The 23008-nt window shown below is 37.0% G+C and overlaps 2 protein-coding genes across 2 annotated transcripts in view; one reads left to right on the top strand and one right to left on the bottom strand.

Annotated features, from left to right (window-relative positions):
* Positions 1 to 388, top strand: part of TMPRSS15 (transmembrane serine protease 15) — a 56768-nt gene extending 56380 nt beyond the window's left edge. The window contains exon 27 of the mRNA XM_090134482.1: positions 174 to 388. Within this exon, the coding sequence (XP_089990608.1) occupies positions 174 to 344 (171 nt within the window). The 3' untranslated portion in view covers positions 345 to 388. The remainder of the gene's footprint in view (positions 1 to 173) is intronic.
* Positions 389 to 5495: 5107 nt separating this feature from the next.
* CHODL (chondrolectin) overlaps positions 5496 to 23008 on the bottom strand; it is a 28308-nt gene continuing 10795 nt past the window's right edge. Inside the window, exons 2-6 of the mRNA XM_090134481.1 lie at positions 16034 to 16346; positions 15166 to 15323; positions 11569 to 11652; positions 9905 to 10007; positions 5496 to 5655 (exon numbers count right to left, since the gene is read on the bottom strand). Of these exons, the coding sequence (XP_089990607.1) occupies positions 5571 to 5655; positions 9905 to 10007; positions 11569 to 11652; positions 15166 to 15323; positions 16034 to 16346 (743 nt within the window). The 3' untranslated portion in view covers positions 5496 to 5570. The remainder of the gene's footprint in view (positions 5656 to 9904; positions 10008 to 11568; positions 11653 to 15165; positions 15324 to 16033; positions 16347 to 23008) is intronic.

Here is a 23008-nt window from a genome sequence, read left to right as displayed (position 1 = left end):
TGATTATTTCAAGCTTTTTCTATATAGAAGAATCCACATTGATTATGTTTCTGATGTCCAAAAGATAAGATGCAATTTTTATGATTAAAGATCAATTAGAAAAAATATCATAAACGAGCTCTGCTCCAGGCTTAACAATTGTACACTTTTAACTTTTGAATTGCATATTGCAGGGAGATTCAGGAGGCCCTCTGATGTCTGAAGATGGTAACCAATGGGTTTTGGTAGGTGTGACATCATTTGGCTATGAGTGTGCACTTGCCCAACGACCAGGAGTGTACGTTCGGGTTGCTATGTTTGTGGACTGGATCCAAAAAATCATCTACTACCTTGATTTTCCTTAACAACAGAAATAGAAGTTAAAGACTGCAATTAAGCCATTGCAGAATAATACAGTACAGACTGGCATTCAAAACTCATAATTAGGGAATCTTAAAAAAATATGATTCAAAGTGCAGTCTGGTTTCAAATTTAGGAAAGCAAAACATTAACAACTAAAAATTCCCTTCTTTATCAATTAAGAGGAATATTTCAAATGAGATAGATTCTATGCTTTTGTTAATAGTTTTAGCAATTTACTATTTGCTTTATATAAGAGGTAAATCTGCCATCAGTCCATGGTATGGGAAAACAGTCTATTTGAACATTGCTATATTAAATGTGTAGTGAGGGAGGAAGGATTTTTCAAACCACAGATGCTTTTTGAAAAATGGTCTAAATTGTTAATCTGGGGATAAATTGTCAGAAAAATTGTTAATTTCAGGATAAATGTGAACTATTTTTATGATTTTACAGTACATTTCCCAATGTGCATTTTCATTTCAATGCACAGTCAATTCTTCTCAGTAATTGCCACATATCAAAATGAAGGTATATGTTATCTGTTGAAACTGGGCTTATGAGAGTTCTTCTATCTTGCCTGTTACAAAAAGCTCTAAAATGAAGTTTGTAGATTGTGAATAATGGTTGATCATGTATCATGCTGCTTTATAACAAGCAAACTGAATGGAACATAAAAATTATCTCTGGTGTAATTTGTTTGCTTTTCAGTTTTTCTTTCATACAAATCTTCTGGCAATTTTCAAATAATTATAGATATATGCTTGCATGGACATTTGTAGAAACATGCAATACTACATTTTCCCTCATATATATGTTTTAACAACAACTGACAATAATGAGGATCGGTCATTCATGGTGAATAAAATGTAATCATTTGATATTTTATGCTTTCTCTGTACTGGGGGCTTTTAATAATGATTTTGTGTTTTGTATAGACTGTATCCTGATTCCCATTAACAGCAGTCCAAATGGTATAAAATATGGAAAAACAAGCAAAAGAAAAGCAATTCTATTAAAATAATTCTTATTGAAATACCTTAAATTCAATGGTGTTTTAATGTTAGTGCAATATGATAAATGTCCTTTATTTCTGCTTATAGATTGTATAGTAATTTAATGTTTTTTTCATTCTACAGTATACATGAAAACACAAAATGCATTTTAATTTACTGCACATATGTATCTACACGTGTACTCATAGATGAGTGATTTTTGTAAGGAGCTTCCATACTTGTTATTTACAATGCTAAATGCAGATATGAAGTGCTCAGAATACAAGGTGAGCTTACAAACACAGATTGATGGTCATTGAGAAAAAATGTCCTTTGGTCATCATAAATGTTAAGGAATTAGTCCAGATCAAAATGTGCAGTTCCATCAATATATCTGTGTCCATAAGTCAGACAGATGTAATTAAGCCAGAGAGCAGACAAAAAGTATTTTAGACTCTTTCATACAAACTACACAGTGCCATTGTTGCAAGTTAACTAAAGATATTTCATTTTATTGTGAATTTGTTTCTAAACTATTTGATTAACATTTCAGAGCTGCTAACCTTATCTTCAGTAGTAGTCTTTTTTCTCCTATTCGTCTCCTTCATTGGAAAAAAGCCAATGAAAATAAAGTGCATTCTGCTATCAAGTATAAATTGATGTGGATGAAGCAATTACATTAAAATACTTAATTAAAATGTGACATGAATTCTGTAATATTTACAATACATCACTGTTGTAAATGGCATTTCATTCTGCTAATGAAATACAAAAGCCAAATCAAAGCAGATCCAGTTACTAGAGGATCTGCTTCCCAGAAATACAGTAATATTCTTTCATTTATGTGTATTTTTTGCTTCCCAAAATGCAAAGCATAGATTTTGAGATATACATTAATAAACTATCACACTGGACTCAAAAATTTCCCATTATAAACTTCTATACAGAAGCATATATGTAACATACACTAGATAGTATAATTAAAAATAAATATTTTATTTCAACTTATATAAGGATAACCTTTGCCAAGCACACTGTAGCCTTCATTCAGCATCCATTACTTTAGCATGCCTGTCTCATATTAGCCTTTGGTGAAATCAGCCATTAATACATTAATACACGTGGGCAGCATGGATAATTTTTTATTTGAGTTAAAGGTCTGAGATATTTTAAAATAGGGTACAGAAACTTGATGCTGATTTACACTCACACCTGAAAAGATTAAAGGACTGAAGGAAGCAACAAGAGCTTTCTATCTGCAGTGCTATTTGCTTGCAAAAGGCCAGAATCGCTATGGAAAAAAGAAAAATTACATTTCTTGAGGGAAATGGGGAATGAAGGCAGGAAGTAAAATATTTTTTAGAATTCCAAATTAAAGTCATGATGTCTATTTGAGGCCTAGTTATATCTTTACTCTTCTTCATCAATTCCTTGCCTCACACCTCCTGCAGCAATTTGTGAGATTAAGGGAAGTAGCAAGAATGTGGTCAGCATGAGCTGACCCATAGCTGTATATAGATGACAAGCTGCTTTGAAGTGGCTCTAGTTGATGAAATCTGTCACCTGAAATTGCTCCCTCCACCAGCTTGTAGAATATAATGCGAATATGAAGGACAAAGCAGGGTTGGTTTTAGCTTTTTTTGTGTTTGTTGCTGTTTGTGGGGTTTTTTTAAATAGCAAATCTGTTTTCACTAATGTGCTATATCACATAAAAATCTGCTTTCCTGGATTATCTAAGCCCACCAAAAATCCAAAGGAAATTTGCATAAAGTTATACGTGTTCTATCTGCAAGTGTGAAACGCTTTTTTTTTTTCTCCTTTCCTCTCTTACTATTACACCCTTTGGAATGCAAAACTATGGAAATAAATATGAAAGAATTTGTATACATATGGTATTTATTGGTTGAGCATGCCTTAAGGGTGGAACTAACTGATGTAAGACTGCACAGTTTATTGTCTGCACTCTCTTTTACAGAGGACTCTAAGACTGTTTTGATTTTACCTAGTATCTAGGAACTCAGTACTAGGCAAACAAAACACAAGCAAGGAAACAGATTCTTTCCTGTTAGGCTGGTGAAATGATATAGAAATATTTTGTCCAATAATCAGTATTTCTTTTTGATATGTGAAATCTAAGTTCATTATAATTAAACCATAGCATGTCATTTTCTATTCCTCCTTCACAAAATTTAAGATTGGCCCACACTGATAAATGCCCAGCAGTCACCTTCGCCCTTTTGGAAAGACATCTGAAGGTGTTTGCATTCTCTTGACTGAAGCATGGAAATGACTCCTGTCACTTCTGCTGCACCAATCACAATATTGACTGCCAAGTGTCATTTGGAAGTACAAAGTATGAAGAAATGGCAGCCCTGTAGTTTTAGGTTAAACATCACTCTTTCCTCCCCTATTTTCTTGAAGGAGTTAATCCATAAAGATCAAGTTCTGATTACCCCAAACATTCCCAAGGAAGATGAAGCTCTTGCCTTCAGGTGAGTTAAGCATCATTTAGGTCATGAACTGAAAAACAACCCTGGTCTTGATGATCATGCAGGACCGTAGTATTTTTGTTTTATTTTTAATCATTATAAAGGAAGCTGAGGTAAGGGGTTGAGCAAAGAAAGTTGTGGTTAACCGAAAATTTACAGAATAGTGCAAGAAGGAATGGTAATGCTTGACCTGAACTACAGGAGGCAGCTTCTTCAAAGAGGAAGTAAAAACATGGCATAACTTCAACTTTAAGATGCCTCCAAAAGAGTTGTAGTGATAGCATTGCACAACTAGTATTAGTGCTTTGGAACTTAAATATTTTTTTTTCTTTACTCAGAAAAATTGATACACCTTTGTCCATGAATTTCAGAAGCTATAGTCAACATCAGCAAGCACAGTGCAGGCTTCACAAACTGTAATATGCTTTCACTTCTATCCAGCTTCCCCCAGCTTTCACCCAGCAGTAATTCTGCATTTCTATTAATGGAAAGCCTGACAAACTTGAACTTGTGCTTTTGAACTCTTGCTGCAAACTGCAGCAAAACCAGTTAGCCTTTCTTAAACAGCACCAGACTGTCACCAACAAATCAGCTAGAGTGCTTTTGCTAGCGCTCTGAGACGCCATCCTAATAGCACAGAAAGCTCTTAAGGCATCAAAGAGAATGAACATTAATGATGTTAGTAATATTTTTTTTATAAAGGACTTTAAATGCATCAGGGTTACCTCTAGATCTACCAATTAACATAATTAACACTCTTCTAGCTAAGCCTCATTAAAGCTGGGATCAATCTCTTAGTGCTGTTTCCAAGAAAATCCATTTGTCTTCCTTTTGATCCATTATTTCTAAAAAACTATTAACCATATTTAAATAATCTTTAAAGTCTTCTTTACATAGATTTACTGAAACAACTAATTCTATTCTTAAACTCTTGCCCATTGGGTTACTGAAATTTGTATTTTCTCTCAGAAAAAGTTAAAAATATTTTGCTTAACCACTGTAAAAAGAACCGTATTCAAAGGTACTTCATTATTGTTTTATCATTTGCCAAGTGATTTATGTTGACCTTGGACCAATACATCAAGAAGATATGGTGGTCACCCCCTGATAAAGTGGATTCACTATAAGATCAAACCACTTTTGAATTCTTGAATTTTGTCATAGCTGATGAATATGGCAATATGGCAGAAGTCTCTGCCTTCAAGCATAATTTATGTATACCAAAGTAATTTGTGCCTGAGGATCAAAAACTGTCATAAGTGTGCAAATAAATACTAAACAAATATTTTGTATCAAACATTTATGCAAAGATAAATAATTGTTACACTGCAAAATTGTCAGTTTCATGTACAGTACATCAACTAGGTTACAATGCATAGGAGATTAAAGAAAACAAGAAGGTTTTGTTTAACTACAAACAATCTATCTTAAAATTGATATACATTGTAGATATGTCCTCATAAAAATTTCAAATGCATTTTCAATTCATTACTCACAACTAGCTGACTTACATCTCTTAGCAAAATAAACACATACCCTTTATTTAGCATGGCATATTTTGTTACTGAATTAATAATCAAACATTATATAAAAATGATCTGAACATTTGCCTCAAGGGGGAGCTTACAGTTCATTCTTGTAGATCCGTTGCATTTTCAAGCCATTCCAAGCTAATGTTCTCAGACGACATTATAATACAGCCCGACTGCAAAATGTTATTTTTGCTTTGCTTTCAGTCAGTAAATCATTATACCTCCATGCTACTGTCCTTTCTAGGGGTCTTTGAAATCCAAAGTGTAGACTGGTTCGGACTCGTTTTTGTTCTTCCTTTACTGAAAAATAAAAATAGAAACTATTCTCAGTGCACATATACCTTTACAGTCCTGATTCAGATTTGTGATCAGACCCAGATATTTCAGCCCCTATTTGAAGGCCGTCTTTGTTAGCATAGATGTCCCCTCCACACAGGAGCCATGCCCATGTTGCACCAAAATTAGTGCCACAGTGGTGGGTCAAGGTAAGCAACTGTTGCCAATGTTACAGGACCACCCCGTTTAGGAGAGCTCCTTTCATGCAGTGACGTGACTTGGACAGTATTTATTTTTCATTTTTCAGTTCACATTCATTCACACGTACTCATACAGCATAGTCTTTTCCATCTCTGTCCAGAGACTGAAACCTCTCAGAAGATGACTGTGCTCCATGAACAGGTGTGAGTGAATGTGTGGACATTGTTTTACCAATGCAATTCCCTTGAATAGGAGGATGCAAAAGGGACAGGAGCATACACGTCCCCAAAGCCTACGTTCATGTGCTCACGGCCCAGCCCACCCAACCAAAAGGGCTACCACAACCCTGACATGCGCATGTGGAGGCTGCACTCCTGTGATCGCGATACATTAATAGGTGCCAGATTAGCCATAAAGCCTCTTCCCTTCAGGGCTTGACCTAACTTCTAATGAAGCAATGGGATATGAATCAGACTCTTAGAATGAATGTCCGGTAGAAAGCTTCCTGAGGCCTAGTTTTCATTCAGTGCCATTGACAGTAGTTTTTGTGAGCTTGGTTTTGTTCTGTAGGTTGTTTCAGTAAAAATATAAAACTCATCTGAAAGTACTTGCTCTGGAACACTGCAAAACCAGTCACACTAATACTCAGAGGGAACCCTGAGGTACCCTGTAGGTTGAAGGCAGTTTTTCCACATGGCTAGTATCTTCTCAGGTATGACTGCCACAGTGCACCATCATTCCTCATTTAGATGTCAAGTAACGGCAGTCTACTGAAAAGAACAGAATGACATGAGCCACTGAGCTGCATTGTGACCAAAATATTTTAGTCTCTGGCCACAATATTTCATACTGATATACTGTCTGATTTATTGAAAGGAAAAGTGGCCTTTGTGGCACCATGTAATTCTGAATGTTGGAAGCCTGAGAGTCAAGATCCCATCAGTACTATACATTCAGTTTTACTTAGTTATTACTGGTGTGTAAAAAAAGCAAGTCTGGAATGATTTAAAATGCACTTTCAGGGAGCTGAATGGGATAGTAGTTTTCAGTCCCTCCAGACTTACCTCTGAAGCCCTACAAGTAATGCATTATGTACCTGAGCCCATTGGAGTAATTGAAAAACCTCCTATGATTCAGTGGACTTTAGATCAGGCCACAGTGCTATAAACAAAGCAACTGCAATGAATCAATTAGTTTAAATTCTTCTTTCTTTAAGAAACTGATTCACTACTGATTTTCAGATTAATAGAGCAAAATTAAGCATATTTTGTAAATTTCTGATGAAATGCTTTGAATAGCATCTTTGCTACACAGCAGGAAGAATTTCTAAATACCTTGGGCCAGATACAAGCTAATCTTCAGTTAACCTAAATTGTTTTACAGAAGCTACACATCTATTTCAAGAAACAGGTTTTAGTACAGAAGGTGCAACAAATAGCACATTGCTGCTTTGATCATCAAATGCAATTGTAGAAACTGAGAAATATACCAGGTTGGAATTTAAACTTTCTGCAAGGCATTCAGATGATAATGGAGATGGGTCTTTGAAGCAGTTTCTCCTTGCTTCCCTGGAAGAAATGAAAGGGAGAGTATCTAAGCATGAACAAGCTGATCATTTCTGCTGGCTACAGGGAAGATGTTTTGCTTTGCCTTTATTACTACCCTTTAAGAGCCCAACACCAGGCAAAATTAGTCATGACCTTTCAAGCTAGGCATGTCCTGGTTGGCCATGGATTGTGGCTTTCAGAGGAAAGATCACCATGTTGTGGAAGCCTAAAAAAGAATGAGAAGTCAAGTTCATTTGGTAAGTTGGGGATCCCTCCTTTCCCAGCAGGATAGTGTCCCTTTCCTCACACTCCACACTGTCCAGCTGATTAGTTTAAGTGGTTGACTCTTTCTTTGATTTTCTTTTGCTGTGTATTTTTGATGAACCAAAATGATTTGCAAGGTAAGTCATATATGGGGGGAAAAAAAAGAAAATAAACAAAGAAACTTTTTTTTTAAAGGCTTGTTTCAACTGACACAAACCAAAATGCTTCATTTCTGGTGATACTAAAAAATTTGCTTCTGATTTAGATGTGTTTTAATGAAAAAAAAGAAAAAAAAAATTTATTGTCCTTAAAAAGTTTGGTGCAAGCCCATCTGGAAAAAAAATTTGTTTATTTTTCAAGCTGGATTTCCTGTATCTTTGTCATGTGATTTTTAATTCTTGAAAGCAGATTTATTAGTTCTGGATGAACTTCTATAGCATCAAAGGCCTGATTAAAGCCCACTGAAGTCAACACTACAATCTATTGATTTCAGTGGGCCACAAATCTCTCACTGTCCTCCTAGGGCTATTTGAGAGCTTCAGCTTCCACAACCCTTTTTTTCTTAATCTTAAAGGGAAAAATTGCTGCTGGAAAAGATGTGAACATGCTTATTTATTGCATTTAGCAAGCAATTCAGGTCCACTGTAACATGTTCCAGATTTAAATTGTCTGTATAATTCCTACTGTTATGCACAAAGTTCTTTTTTTTGATCACTTTTTTTACACTTTTGCCTTTGAGTTGTTTTCTATTTTATTTTTAGTAATAATCTATTTTATATTGCAGAGCTTGTACTTTTTCTATATGTTCACTTCTCTCAAGAAGACATATTACTAAGGATCACTGTGATCACTGGTATACATGAATACAGATTTGAGCAGACTTTTACATTTGGAGTATTTTCTCACTTGAAATAAGGTATTTGTAGGAAGTACTAAATGAGAAGTAGAAAGAAATAAATAAAAAGTAAGGAGGAATTTTTTTTTTTTTTTATTTCTTACAACTGTGATGTCAAATTTATCCATATTGCTGCACTTCAAGAGGGATAACAGAGCCTGTGATTCTGTTCTCTGCTCTTCCTATTATTTTACCAAAATAATTTTTATCCACTAAAAAGTAGAATCATAGAATGGTTTAGGTTGAAAGGGACCCTTAAGATCATCTAGTTCCAACCTCCCTGCTATAGGAAAGGACACCTCCCTCCAGACGAGGTTGCTAAAAGTTCCATCCAGCCTGGCCTTGAATGCTTCCAGGCAGGGGGCATTCAGAACCTCTCTGGGCAACCTGTTGCAGTGTCTTACCACCTTCACAGTAAAAAATTACTTCCTGATATGTAGTCTATCTACCCTCTTCAAATCTACCCTCTTCCAGTTTAAAACCATTTCCCCTTGTCCTGTCTGAAATACTTCAGTTTAAACTTTTCTAGACTACATTAACTTGAGAACACTCTGTGAAAATAATGCAGAATGAAAAAAGTCCTTGAAAGTTTCAGAAAGATTAGCTAAGAAAAAAATTACTCGCATATTTTCATATATTGGCATACCACATTTTGAGAAAGAAGAAATGGCAAAAAGTATTTAAAGTGTGAATCAAAACATATCCTTTTCCATTGGCTGAAATATTTCCTATTTACATATTAATACAGCTGTTTGACACCATCTCTATCAATGCATATCCCTTCATTTTATCTTCTTTGACAGATAAATGATGTACAAAGAAGTTGCACTGGCATGTGGCTCAAAACAAGTTTTTTTGTTTGTTTGTTTTCAATCTGCCTGCACCAGTGTTTCATCTTGCTCTCGTGAGATGTGCACTGAAGCAGCTCCTGGTCCTTCTCAGAACAAACTACCATCTTGGTCAGAAAGCGAGGTGAGTCCTTGACTCTGCCCTATATCACTGAGGATCCTACTATTACTCCCTAAAGCCCAGAAGCTACATAGGAAGTAAATCATGATGGAAAATGTGAAGTAAAACTGCTGACAGGAACTCAGCAGATCAAATGGTCAGCAAAGATATCTTCTTCAAAACAAGTGAAGTCATAGGGGCAATATACTTAGAGAGACCTGGAATTATTTCAGCTTATTCTGGAAAAGTCTGAAGGTGAATGTTCAGCTCTAGCAGCTATAAACTACTTGGATTTTAATAGATAAGGTGCTTATTTGCATACTTCGACGTAGATGTAAGCAATCCTTCAGTATGAATAGCTTGCCAATGGAAACATGAATTCTGCACTGTCAGACCAGTTTCAATTAGCGTATTTTACCTTTTATGAAGCATCTGGAAACAGCAAGTCCCAAAAGCCACCAGTATTAACAGTAGTAGTGGTATAGTGGGTATTACGACATAAATTAGATTTGGAATTATACCTACAAGACAAAAATTTCTCATTAATGCCTCTCATGTTGAAATACTTTTGACCATATGAGTAAAAGTGTGGAATAAACTATCAGAAAAACATTATCTTACATAGAAGAATATTTATGCATTCCTTCTATAGGAAAAGCTAGGAAAAGATGACTCAATAAAATCAATAATAAAATAGTTTCCTCAGTGAAATGTAAAACATACCTTAAAGTTTTAAATTTTGACATTTCCATTGTGTGTCAGTGCAAGATTTCCAATCCTGTGATTGAAAATTCAAGTATATTTAAAAGAGTACATTTCTAGTCTATTATTTCTACAATACATATAACCTTTTGAGTTAGTTACTCTTATATATTGGATTCCAACTGCACAGGACTACTAAAGAAACAACCCCTACTTTCTCCCCATTCCCCTTGAAAGACATACATAAAATGTTCTCAGCTAACATGAAGACAGATAAAAGCTAGAAGTGCTTCTCTGCAGATCCCTGAGCAAAAGGAGTGGGAAATGCTACAATCTGTGACTCTGTTATCTGCCTAGAATAGCATGGGGCTTACAGCTTCCAGGAAGTGTATGTTTCTCGGTAACTATATAACAATGTTTTATAACAGTATACACCTAAGGTACATACTGTGGAGACTTTCTTATCCATTGTGCTCTTCTGAAAATATTTGTACGTGCAAGAATAAATGTGAATGTTCAGGCTAGGTTTCTTTATTTGTATTAGTCTTTGTACAGTTTGTAAAAGATACTAGTATCATTTTCAAAATAGAGTTAATCAATATGTCCATTCCCCTGGAGGTGCAAACAGTCATTTAGGAAACTGGCTCAAATCCAGCCAGTAAGTGCAGAAAGGGAGTGCCAACTTTCCATAATACCACACTGTATCATGTAAGAACCTGAGCTGCCCCCCAGAGATGTGCAGTTCCTTGAATTAAGACCATGCTACAACCCTTCAAGAACAGCAGGACTCTGTTCAAGACATGATTTGCTAAGTGAGCATCCAAGAGCATTACAGCAAGCTCCCACTCAGCTTTTACCATTCCTTAAAACATGAGGTTCTTGGGAGATGCATGACACAGGGCTTATTCTAAAGATAAGTGAGAACTCTGCCCTATCTGTTAGGAAAGATTCCTCAGTGCCTTCTTTGTGATCCCTGGGTATCAGGTATAAAAGATATGTACCATGTGTTAATTGTAGGAGAAGAGAATAGGAAACAAAGAACCAAAGCTGTCATAGCTCTAGAAGGAGATGCTCCACAGCTGGATGAACGCTGGTGAAATCTTGTATCTTGATAGAGATCACTGGGGTCACAGCATCACTGCAGATTTTAAGGGCTGCTGAACTACAAGTTTGGATCATAATTTGGGGATACGTGGAAATATTTTATTTCCAGAGCTACAAACAGGACAAAGTAGAAGTCTTCAGCTGTTATTCAAAGTATTCTTCAGGGCATCTCCTGAGGCAATAGATTGCTCCTTCTCACTGACAATAATGAAAATTATTAATAATTTAAATGAGTCCACTGTTAATGTTTTTAGTATACCATTACATTCTTATTACCTGTTTCAGTAGCTATAACATGATACTGATCTTCTGGTTTGTTTGTGTCGTATGGATTTCCTGCTGGCACCGTTGGAAAAATTCCTAAAAAGGATATCAGACCTCTTAGGAAATCAATGCACAAAATAGAGCTGTTACACTGTTTAAAAATTTAACCATAATTACATTTTAATTTATGTTAGAAAAATGAACTTTTTCAGGATTAAACTGATAGAAGTAAATCTGTAAATAGGATTTTGTTGCAAAATTGGGATCTCATCTGGAACAGGAATTATGACCAGAAGTATATGAATGATAGCCATATTCACTATTAGTGTCCAAGATATATTTTTCATATGTTCCAGTACTAGCCTATACCTGATAAACTTAAGTAATTTTGCAGGTTCCTGTAAGTTATCCTTATTGTTACACATTTATTGTTGCGATTCAATTAAATGTTTCAAAATTTCTTACCGTAATCTGGCTCTGCTCTGTCTCCTAATTCTTTTTCTAAGACATTGTCTGTTAAATCAATATTTGAAATCAATTGTTGAAGAAAGAATGTGTGTAATAAACCAGATACTTTCATTATTTTGCATGCAGCATGACAGAAATAGATTTATCCTCCAAAACAATAGTTGCTTAATTTTTCAGCAGCCTTACCAATGATTATTTGCAAACTAGAGTCAATTTACTTCTACTTCATACATTTTCCTCTCCTGAGAGGTTCGTTCTAGTTCCAATTCTTGATGGCATCTGCTAAATTATTGCAAAATCACTGAATCTTTTAATTCTTGTGCTGAATAAGACTCTTAACATATTTAAAGTTTCATTTACATAGATGATACTAAGACAATGTAAGAGAGGAAGTATTCTTGATTAATACTTAAATCTACTCACTTTTAAAAAATGATAATTAAAGAATTTCAGACTTAAAAACACAGTAATGGGTAGTGAATTCTAATATTACACATAGAGAAGTGAAATTACCAAAAGACAAATGATGGTATCACATTCCTTGTAATGTAAGAAACCAGAGGAGCAATTCATGGCTTTGAGCTGCACTGCGGAGATTTGCAAGTTTACTTATGGTGATCATTACAGCTAAAATGTTATGAAGATTACAGAAATAATAATCTCATATTGAAAGGATGAGCATAGGAGTGGAATCTGCATGGATGGAGATTCTGGATGGAATAAAATAATTAATGTTATGTCAATATAATAGTGCTACTAGCCTGCAGTTCCAAGTGTCCTCATTACCACAAAATGCTGAGAGAAATCAAAGGGGCATAAACACCTACTAGAGCAAAAGGTTATGTTTGGCCATAGGTAAAGAAAGATATCAAAATACCACTAAAAATTCAAATTGCTCACTCTAGACAATAGACAAGGAGATGAGCTTTTAATGTGACAGCATAATCAAACATACAGGAGATGGATGGGAAAAAATGAAATTATATAAATATGATTTAAAAGCAAACCAAACATTGCAACAACATATGTTTAAAAAATGAATGTATGACTTGAGTATGCTTGAGCGTGTATGCCTAATGAAGGACTGCCCTGAACCTACTGCTGATAAAATCAGGCACAACTTTGTCATGACCACTTACAAACTTTCCATTTTGGCCTACACCATATATTCAAAACAGATGAGAATGTTGTGAAAAACAATACATTCAAATAACAAAGTGAAATTCAATATTTCTATGCCACTGTAATACTACTAGTAAATTGGCTGTGTTTTATACTATAAATAGCTGAAGTTGAAGTTATTAGAGTTATTTGGAGAGGAAAGTAAGGCTTTTCATAAGTCTTACATATAGGTTTTAGGTACCACATGTAGTTTTCTTACACCATGGTATTTCCTTTAGGTAGTGAAAGAAATGTTATATACCCATTTATATGCATTTATAAATTTATATATCTATTCTCTTCCTCCATGTGATACAAAAATACATTTCTGGAGAATAGTCTGTTTTGCTAGCAAGCACAATTGCAGCAGCTTGGAAGGTAAATAGCTACAATTTTGCAGTACTGTATTTAGCTACATAACAATGCCAATCTTAATAATTATGTATATATTGTTTGCCTTATTGATGTAATGTTCCTTATTATCCAAGAGTAACCTATTTCTATATGGCGAAAGAAATACAAATTCATTTTCATTGTTACTTTTGCTTTCTGCCAACCCAAAACACCCAGCATTTTTTTTTTAATGGAGAAAGCAATAGAAACTAATAAATTTTAATCACACTGTAGCTAGAACAGTACATAGTTTGCTGTTGTGGAATGATGATTTCTTTACATTTCTGAGTTTTCAAACTCATGAAATCTACTCAAAACTGCACTATTTTAATCTAACCTACATTTTCTGACACAAAAATATTGTTACTTTAATAACAAAACATGTTTTATTCTCTTATTTCAAATCAGTTGTGATCAGCTATAAAAGTGGTAAGGCTTTATATGTCACAATTGCTTGAACAGCTCATGTGACTGAGATGATCACTGATCGCCATAAGACAACAATAGTCATTACTAAGCAGTAACAGATTTTGGAGGGCAGAGTTGTGAAATATGTGGATTTATCTAGCTTTCCAAGTATTTAATATCTGCTTACAATATTAATTGCCATTAATAATGTCATTATGGCAATAGCCAGTGAGAGAACTGTCTATCCATGACAGCTGGTGGAAGAAAATAGCCTGTGATCACAATGATTGTGATCATTACTAGATCATGAGTACACAAAAAGCAGGTAGGAAATTATGCAGAATTTGGTAGATTAAACAGCTGCTAAAAGTAGGATTTTATATTAATTCTGACTTGCAGCTTAGTTTTTGAAAAGCAAAAACACTATACATTGTTTGAAGATATGTGCATGGTCCTGCTGAAAAACATGGTTTGATTTTCTGTAGGTACCATCAAAAGCAAAAGCTGTTACAGGTTCAACTTCAAAGTTTACTTCTCATGTCTTTTTACTGATTGCACAGTGTTCTAGTTCATAGTTCACATTTCCTCTGCTGAACCTATATCATGCCTGAAGTACATCGCATAAGACTTGTTTTTTTCTGTCATCATCTGCAGATGAAGACTTTTTTTCCTACTGTTCTGGACTTGCTGTTTTCTTTCATTAAAACAATACTGTTAGAAATAATTATCATAAAGAAGTTGATACAGAATTTCAGAGGTATGAAATTGCAAAAACAGCTTAAATTTTTGTGGTAGGATCAAGAGATGGTTTGACCATCCTATGTGAGAGCAAGTAGGGGAAGGAGAAAATAGCTGTTTAGAACAATTTTTTGAAGAATAAACTAGTAAGTAAGTAAAATCAATGTAATCCTGAGAAGGAAAGATAGTGAAGCTAACACTGAAAAAACATTCTTCTTGAACGCAGATAGTTTTACTCAAAATACCACTAGCTTTGATAAATTGCAACTCCAATTAATGTCAGCTCTGTCACTCACTCTCCAAAGGAATCAGTAACATTGTAACATTGGGAAGTCTAATAGTGTGGCCAGAAGACATTTGCATCTTCCTTCACAAAACAAGAGGCAATTGATTTTCTAAGGAAGCATCCCATCTGTGAGAGATGACTTTAGTTTCACCTACCTGGGCCATACTTGCAGATAAAATTGTGCTTCATGTTGCATCTATCATCATTCCATTGATAAAGATATGGCCCTCCCAGACCAGGGTTTGCAGTTGGCTGATGATACATGACAACACAGGCTTCACTTCCACAGGAAGGCTCATCTGTATACCAATTTCTAGCAGTAAATAAATAAAAACTTTCAATTTTTGACAATAAAATTAATTAGAATATCAAGGAGAACAATTAATATCAATAAAAAAATGTGACTTCATCTTCTTCAGCAATTAAAACATTTCCCACAACACCTCTATAAAAGGCATTTAGAACCTGGACTGCAAATTTCTGGATCTTAAAGTTCTGATCAAAACCATCTCTGTAGAAATAACATTCTGTTAGAAATAACACTGCTCTTTTACCCGTTTTCATTCCTATTTGACTCTTAACAGACCCCCTCTGTCCTGAGGCTTGTGAGCTGCTGTTTTTATGGCCTTATGCTTAATCATGAAATTAAAGCTTTTTCAAAAGACAGAGTAGAAACAGAACAGTTTGCATTAAGCAACCTGCATTAATTTACTTGCTGGCTAGCTGCCTGACTTGTGGTGGGCAGTCTTGCAGAATTTACTTGAAATGGAAGCAAAGAAAATTGTAGGCTGCCATCCTCTATGCCATCCCTTCACAGATTAAAATTCAAAACCCTGGCGGCCAGCTCCCCTTTGGCTGGAGAAGTTAAGGAGTTATGCTATTAACTTCATAGGACAGCAAGTGGGTCCCTTCCAACCCAACCTGTTCTGTGATTTTACAATTCTATGGTATTTTTTTTACCAGACATTTCACTCTTTGCTTATTTCCATTATACCTCCTCAAAAAGCATCTTTAGAGACTTACCTGAAGGGTGAAATACTTCCATCAGCCCAATGGTAGAGGTCAGGGCAAGCACTGGAGGTGGCTAGTCCATCACCACTTCTCCACAACCCAATCCAGAAATCACCATCAGAAATCCCAGAGCCTGACTTAGTGAGGTTCTGCAACATGTTTTCTATTAGTTGCTGCTCAGCTTCGCTTTCCAAGCTCAGTAAAGCCCCGCCATCCATTTCACAAGCTTGGCGGGCCTCCTGAAAGCCCACGCGTCTAGACAAGTCCTGGAAATAAGCTATCTTGTAGCAGGAACGCTTGAAGCCACCATAGCACACCTTTTGACCTGAAAAAAGGTAGACACATGACAAATGTGAGAATGGAAAAAATAAATAAAAAATACAGCATATCATGAATACAGGGATGTAGGTGAGTAGGCACTTATCGTGCCCCCTCCTGAAAGAACTCACAATAACACAGTGGCACTGCTGAAAACCTTAGCTTGAATTTAACATGGCTCATATTGTACAGTTCCCTGGAATCTATGCTTTCCCACTGACTTCTGGAAATGTTTCTCTGCTTTTAATGACTGTACCATCAAGTCATACTGTTAAAGCCAGGATTTGGAGGGTATTTTTGTAATTAATGGGCCAACATCACTTCTCATTGCTAAGGAAAGCTATTTGACCAGGGGAAAAAAAAAAAAAAAAAAAAAAAAAAGTTTGAACTTTGACTTAGAGGCAGGAAGAAGCTAACACATTCTTGGTTCTGCTATCTGACCTTGAGAGGCTGCTTTTACAAGGACCTCATAGTTACTCTCTGCTATGGCATCTCCAAATGGAACCCTAAGTCCGTGCAGAAGGAGAATGCTCCTTAAAGTGTCAAAGAAGTAAATGACTTCTTCAGTTCAAAAAGAGTAAAAGCAAGAGGAAGCAATAAACATATAGCCACAAGTCTGGAAGGCTAATGTCATGGAGAAAACCAGGAGATAAACACGTGTCTGACACCAACTGGAAGGCAATCAAGAAAATGCATGCAAACAGGGCTTTGCAACTGATAAGGATGCAAACCCGGGGACTCAGGGTGTTGGGGGTTTGCGGAACTGTGTATGTTGATGATGGACGGTGCAGGGTTAGTAAATGGGGAGGAATGGGAGGAGAAGATGGAATGGGATAAAAAAACAGTCATGTAAAATGGGGCCTGGTCAGTACACTTGGCTGACTGAGCCCTGCAGGTAGTCACTGCAGTCTGTCTTGTCTTATTATTATTTTTTTTCTTAACTATTTATATGTGTCTTATCAGATTTCACCCCAAGTATAGGAATGTTCTTAGAACCAGCTCCTAAAGCAGGCAGGGTTTCCACCCCAGCCAGGCCTCTCTCACCGCCAGCAGCAGGAGTGATGCCAGTCCTAAAAATCAGTTCTAGGAAGGCACCAGCATGAGACAAAGGCAGGCTCCACATCAGTGGCTGGAGCTGGGCAGTAGATCCCAGTCTAGGTGCCAGCTACTAAGGGGATAAGTGTCTGTAACTTAACTCAGTGTGCATGAGATGTGTGTGTAAGCTGCTCCAAAAGTAATGCCTCCAATTGTAGCTTCCATGGAAACAAATAGATACAAAGAGCACAATGACACTATTTGATATAGCAAATTCTCAGCTATAAAACACTATTTGTCAACATAGCCACCACCACCAGCTATGCATTTTCACCAATGATGAAGAAGAGATTGCTTGCTGCGCTTGTAAAAATCTGCACCAGCAGAGGTGACCCACCGTTTCACAGCTGCTATGATGGTGTCATTGCTAGGAAAATGTTGCCTATGAAGTCTCTCTTTCATTGGCCCAAACAGATGAAAGTCAGAAGGTGTCAGATCTGGATTATATGGTGGGTGTGGTAGGACAGTCCAGCCAAGTCTGGAAATGTACTCCACAGTCTTCAAACTGGTATGGGGCGTCGTGTTATTGTGCTGTAAGAAAAAGGATGTCTTCTCCTTTGGGCTGACTCTGGAAGTTAGAGCCTTCCGCTTAGTCAGCATTGCAACATAGCAGTCACAAGTGATGGTTTGTCCGGGTTCCAGGAAATACAGCAAGATCGTCCCTTTCCTATCCCAAAAGGAAGTGCACATCACTTTACCCACTGAGGGCTGTCTCTCGAACATTTTCTTCAATGGGGAATTCATATTTCCTCATTTCATGGACTGCCATCTTGACTTGCTAACAGCAGTTACACCACATCTTGTTTCCAGTAATGATGCAATCCAGGACCTTCAGCCTTGAGCCTCATATTGGTTTAATAGGTCTCAACAAACTTGCATATGGTGTTCTTTCTTTTTCTGTGTGAGCATCTGTGGGACTCACCAGGTGCAAACTTTACAATATTCCAGTGTTGCCACCATTGTTTCCAATGCACTGAAGCTGATATTCATCTCTGTATATCTCTGTTGTCAGGCTGAAACGCAGCACCCATCACCTCACTGTGATCACATCCACAGTTCAGACTCCAGAAATGTTCAGAATCAATTAATGTCAATAGGTGCAATTTTTTCCATATGGAGGAATTCAATTCCACAACTTTGCTCTACACATGCTTCCACGTCAAATGCCATTTTGTCATACTGCCCCTCTGCTGCCATGTGTCACACAGCAACAAAACTGAATGGACTGTACAACCTCTACTGCCATACCAACAATGTATACCTCTGAAGTTACAGGCCAACATGATAAAATAGCAGGCATTACTTGTAGAGTAACCCTCATATTTGCCAGCAAACTTAAAGTTGGAGCACCAATGACTACTGAAGCCTCAGGTCTCGGCTAGGGTATCAAGCAGGCAGGGAGCCTCAGGGAGCTTAGTAAATGCAGTATGCAAGAGAGATGAGTGTGGGAGTGCTGCACATGTGCAGCAAGCTTCAAGCACAGCCTGTGAGTAGGTGACTTGTGAAGCAGGTAAGAAGTCTGAAATCTGGGATCTGGGTGGACGGTGGGGCCCTGCCAGTACTCAAGGGACCCACAAACATGCATGCATCTGTCAGTCTGAAGAGTGGATCCCACAGGCAGATGCTGTTGAAGGCAGCACCTTGTCTGCAGCTGTCTGTGTGGTCAGCCTTGTCTGTGTGTCTCTGGGACATATGCTCAGTTTTGCTGAATGAACCTGCAAGTAGGAAAATGGCAGCCATGTCCTCCAAGTCCAGACAGAGATGCCAAGTACCAGGCTGGACTCTACAAGACCAGCAAGTCAGGCAGAAGTCCATGAACCAGGGGTGCTGGAGACGGCAGCCATGATCCTAATGTCCCTTAACACAGCAAGTTCCAGACATTAGCAGACACCTCAATGCTATAAAGATACTGAATAATCCATATGATGCTTTCAAAAACACAGGATCTACTGCATTCACAGAGGGTTTCCCTTCTCTTCTTAGTTAGAAGTGTGGAAAAATATCAAAAGGCAATGACAAAATAATGTTTTTTCCTTCCAGTTCTTTGGCAGAGAAAGACACACTTTTCCTGAAAAGGAAGAACAATTATCTTCAACTAAAGGGATTCTCTAGAGCTTATTCAACATGTACAAAATGTGGAATGAGCAGACTCACTAAGCAGATGCTACTGAACTCCAGTGAGTTTATCTGGTGGACAGAGGAAAGGTTCAAAAAGTGAACATAAAGACATGATCACCTTATGACTTCTAGCTAAATCTGAAAGTAACTTCTATTTTTGGAATCTTTTTTTATTCTCAAAGTGCAGTAGGAGTATACTACATTTAATTTTTTAGTGCTTCCTGTGATTCTTGTGAACCTTCCTCAAAAAATCTGAAACCTTTTTCTTTATGAGAGTCTATTATAGTTCATCTAGAGGAAACACCCTCAGTAAAAAAAGCCTTTTACTTAGGCAAAGCAGACAGACTTCTGAAGTTGTCTGTTTATCAGCTGTTATCCTGACAAAACAATGCAGGAACAAGAAAAATCTAATGTAAGGACAAACTTGAGCCATCAATCAGGTTCAGCAACCAGTAAAAGTCTACCTCCTTGGACTTTCTTTGATAACGTCCTGAAGACTCTATAGTTTGTCCTTATTTCTTCACTGACATTTTCCTTCATTCAAATAAGTGAAGAGCCTTAATATCTGTGAGTCTACAAAGAGCCAAAGTCTAGCTGGGCAAGGCTGCTGAATAATAAAGGGGAAGACACTTCATTAGAGATGCATGTAAAATAAGGGGTTTCTTTATAGCACTTCTTTGGGAAAAAAAAAAAAAAAGGAAAAAAAAAAAAGGGCACCTATTATCAAAATAACAAAGCAATGGCTGAATGTACAGAAGTATGAAATGCAAGACTGAAAGCTGCATATGAAATAACAGCTCAACTCTCTCATATATAATGTAATTCAAATTTTGCTGGTGTGATCACAAACCTTCTTATTTTCCTCAGGACCTTTCTCTCACTGACAAGATGGAGTGCACAGTAAGGGAGAATTCTGACTCTCATCAATGTGAATGAGTGACTACGGCTTACTGCCAGAGTACATATATGTACATAAGAGAGCAAACATCCAAAGGCTAGCACTGAATTATGTAAGACAGTAATAATCATTTATATGGAGATTGAACTCTCCCTGTAACTAAAGATTGAATTCACAGCTTTAATTCATGAAGTAGAAGCAGATTTATGGAGATTCTTTGGTCCATTGTCTTCTTCTTTTTACTTCCTACACAGCTTTCAGAAAAAAAAATCTTTTACAATTCCTCTCGTTCTGTGCATATATTTCTCTTTGACAATTAGTAAGTTATGAGCAAATTCAGGTAAAAAAATATCTCTATCATGGTTTCATTCAAGTAGAAGTGTTCAAACCACTAGTTTGACTAGTTTGGTCACTTCAGATGTCAGTGCCTCTGCTGCAGCTCCCTTTCCTGGGAAAGTAACCACTTTTCCCTCCATAGCATCATACTTCCAGCCTCCCTGTTCCTTATGTTTTTCATGTGCCTGAAATGCTCTCCCATGTTCCATTCTCATGCACATTCCCCATTCTTCTGTTACTGCCCTAAAACCTGAATTGAAGGACCTTTCCAATAGGAGAAATGGGTCTTTGCTGTCCAACTGACCAAGCTTCTTCAGTGTGCTTATCTTCCAGTTAAATGGATTGTTATCAGTCAGATGTTGCAAGGAGACTCAAGTTACCAAATGGCATGTGATGTTTCTGAACTGCTATAAAGCCTGTGTCCATAAGCTGTAAGCTGCACTGTATACTCATGTAACTTCAATACTGGACTAGTGTGAACATCTCCATTACTCCCACCAAGCTGAGTAAAACACATAAGGCTGCATGGAGTGAGGAAAAGGACAGGTATTTGTGATGCACAGTGGCAGCAGAATTGTGCAATCAGTGCTACTGTAGCACTTGGTATGTACCTGCTTTGTGCAGCCTAGTAACTCTGTTAAGTACTCTGAGTAAGGTGCTTTCTTGGGAGGTCCAGAATACAGAAACAAAGGACCAATCTGTACCCAAATGTTTATCTGAAATGGTTAGCGAATTAAAACCTTGAAGGATCATCAAGTCAAACTCCTGGCTCCACACAGGACCACCTAAAAATCAACCCCATGTCTGAGAGTAGAGTTCGAACACATCTTGAACTCCAGCAGGCCCAGTGCTGCAACCACTGCCCTGCTCCGGCACCTCTTCACATTTGTTACTCTCTACACAAAAGAAATGGTTCCTTCCCTACAGGCTGATCATTTCTGCAAGAATACGTGTCAAAACAAAAATAGAGAAAACAGCATGCAACCAAGAAATATGTGGGTTTAAGACTTATCCTTTAAGAATGAAGCATGTGATGCAGTGTAGTAAGCTTTCTGGAAGAAGCTCTGAATTTTCTTTTGTTCCAGTTAATTTAGTTCCTGTGTTTAGGCAATGACCCTCTCTGAATTTTTTCTTTCTTCTTTCGAAGGGGACTTTTATCTGCTGTTGCAGATCTAGTTCAATGTGTTAATGGAAATCTGCAGTTGTACGTTAATAGCTGGCAAATCAGCTGACATTTTAGTTTTCTTTTAAGAGCATGCTGAGATGTCAAGCATTAAAGCAACATTTTTTACAGCTTTGTCTCCCTACTAATTTATGAACTACAAAGCAAAAATAATTCACTAGTGAAAATGAGAGAATGGACCACACTGTAAAGCAGATAAGTAGGGAAACATTAACTATAGCGTTTTTCAAACATCTTTATCAAACATCTTTATGGCTGTCAACACCCTACTGTTAGCTCTAAAACAACATTGGCTATTTTGACTTTATAAATTTAATTCCAATTTTCCTATCGCAAAGGAATAGAAACTAGTTTTATAAGTTGGAATTAATCAGGCTTGGATACTGCTCAACATGAATAAACACAGGTAAGTATGGTCTTTGCAGCCTTTCTATAAAGTCTACCCAAGGCTGCTTTACTTGAAAAAAACCTTGAAGGAAAACAATGTTTCATCATAGCATAGAAAAAAAGATGTGAATGTATTTAGTCCTCCCTCAAGCATGAGACCAAAGATCTAACTAATGCAATAAACAGAATGTAATAATTCATTCTCACTGTTATCCTTTACAAATGCTCAAATTGGTATTTCAACCAACCCTATCTGACTACCTATAGATGTGAAAGTTGAGTGCTTATATCCTTCTTTTCATGGAGTCAGTTGACTCCTTAACTCTTAACTAACTTCCCCTCACCCAAGCAGCTGACCTCAGACCTTGCTCAGAAGTAGGCATAGAGACAGGCACTCGAATTGTTGCCATTAACACTCACATTACCTTTTCATCATCACCAGAGCACCAGAAAGTCTGTTGAGGGAAGAGTGCTGCATTGAACTGACAGAAAGAAAAACTGTTCTCCCACTATTGCACTGCAGAACTACAAGGTTAGGTCTCCTCAGACGTTCTCATCAGGGAACAAACCCAGAGAAGTTTATAATTTTCTCCTTGTCCTGCACACACCAGCCATAAAGCATAGCTCTGCCCCTGGTCCCTCAGCCCCTTAG

The sequence above is a fragment of the Phasianus colchicus genome, chromosome 1, assembly GCF_987193195.1.
Source record: "Phasianus colchicus chromosome 1, bPhaCol1.hap1.1, whole genome shotgun sequence".
Taxonomy (NCBI): domain Eukaryota; kingdom Metazoa; phylum Chordata; class Aves; order Galliformes; family Phasianidae; genus Phasianus; species Phasianus colchicus.
The sequence above is the reverse complement of the archived record's forward strand: the minus strand, read 5'-3'. Positions and strand labels throughout refer to the sequence as shown.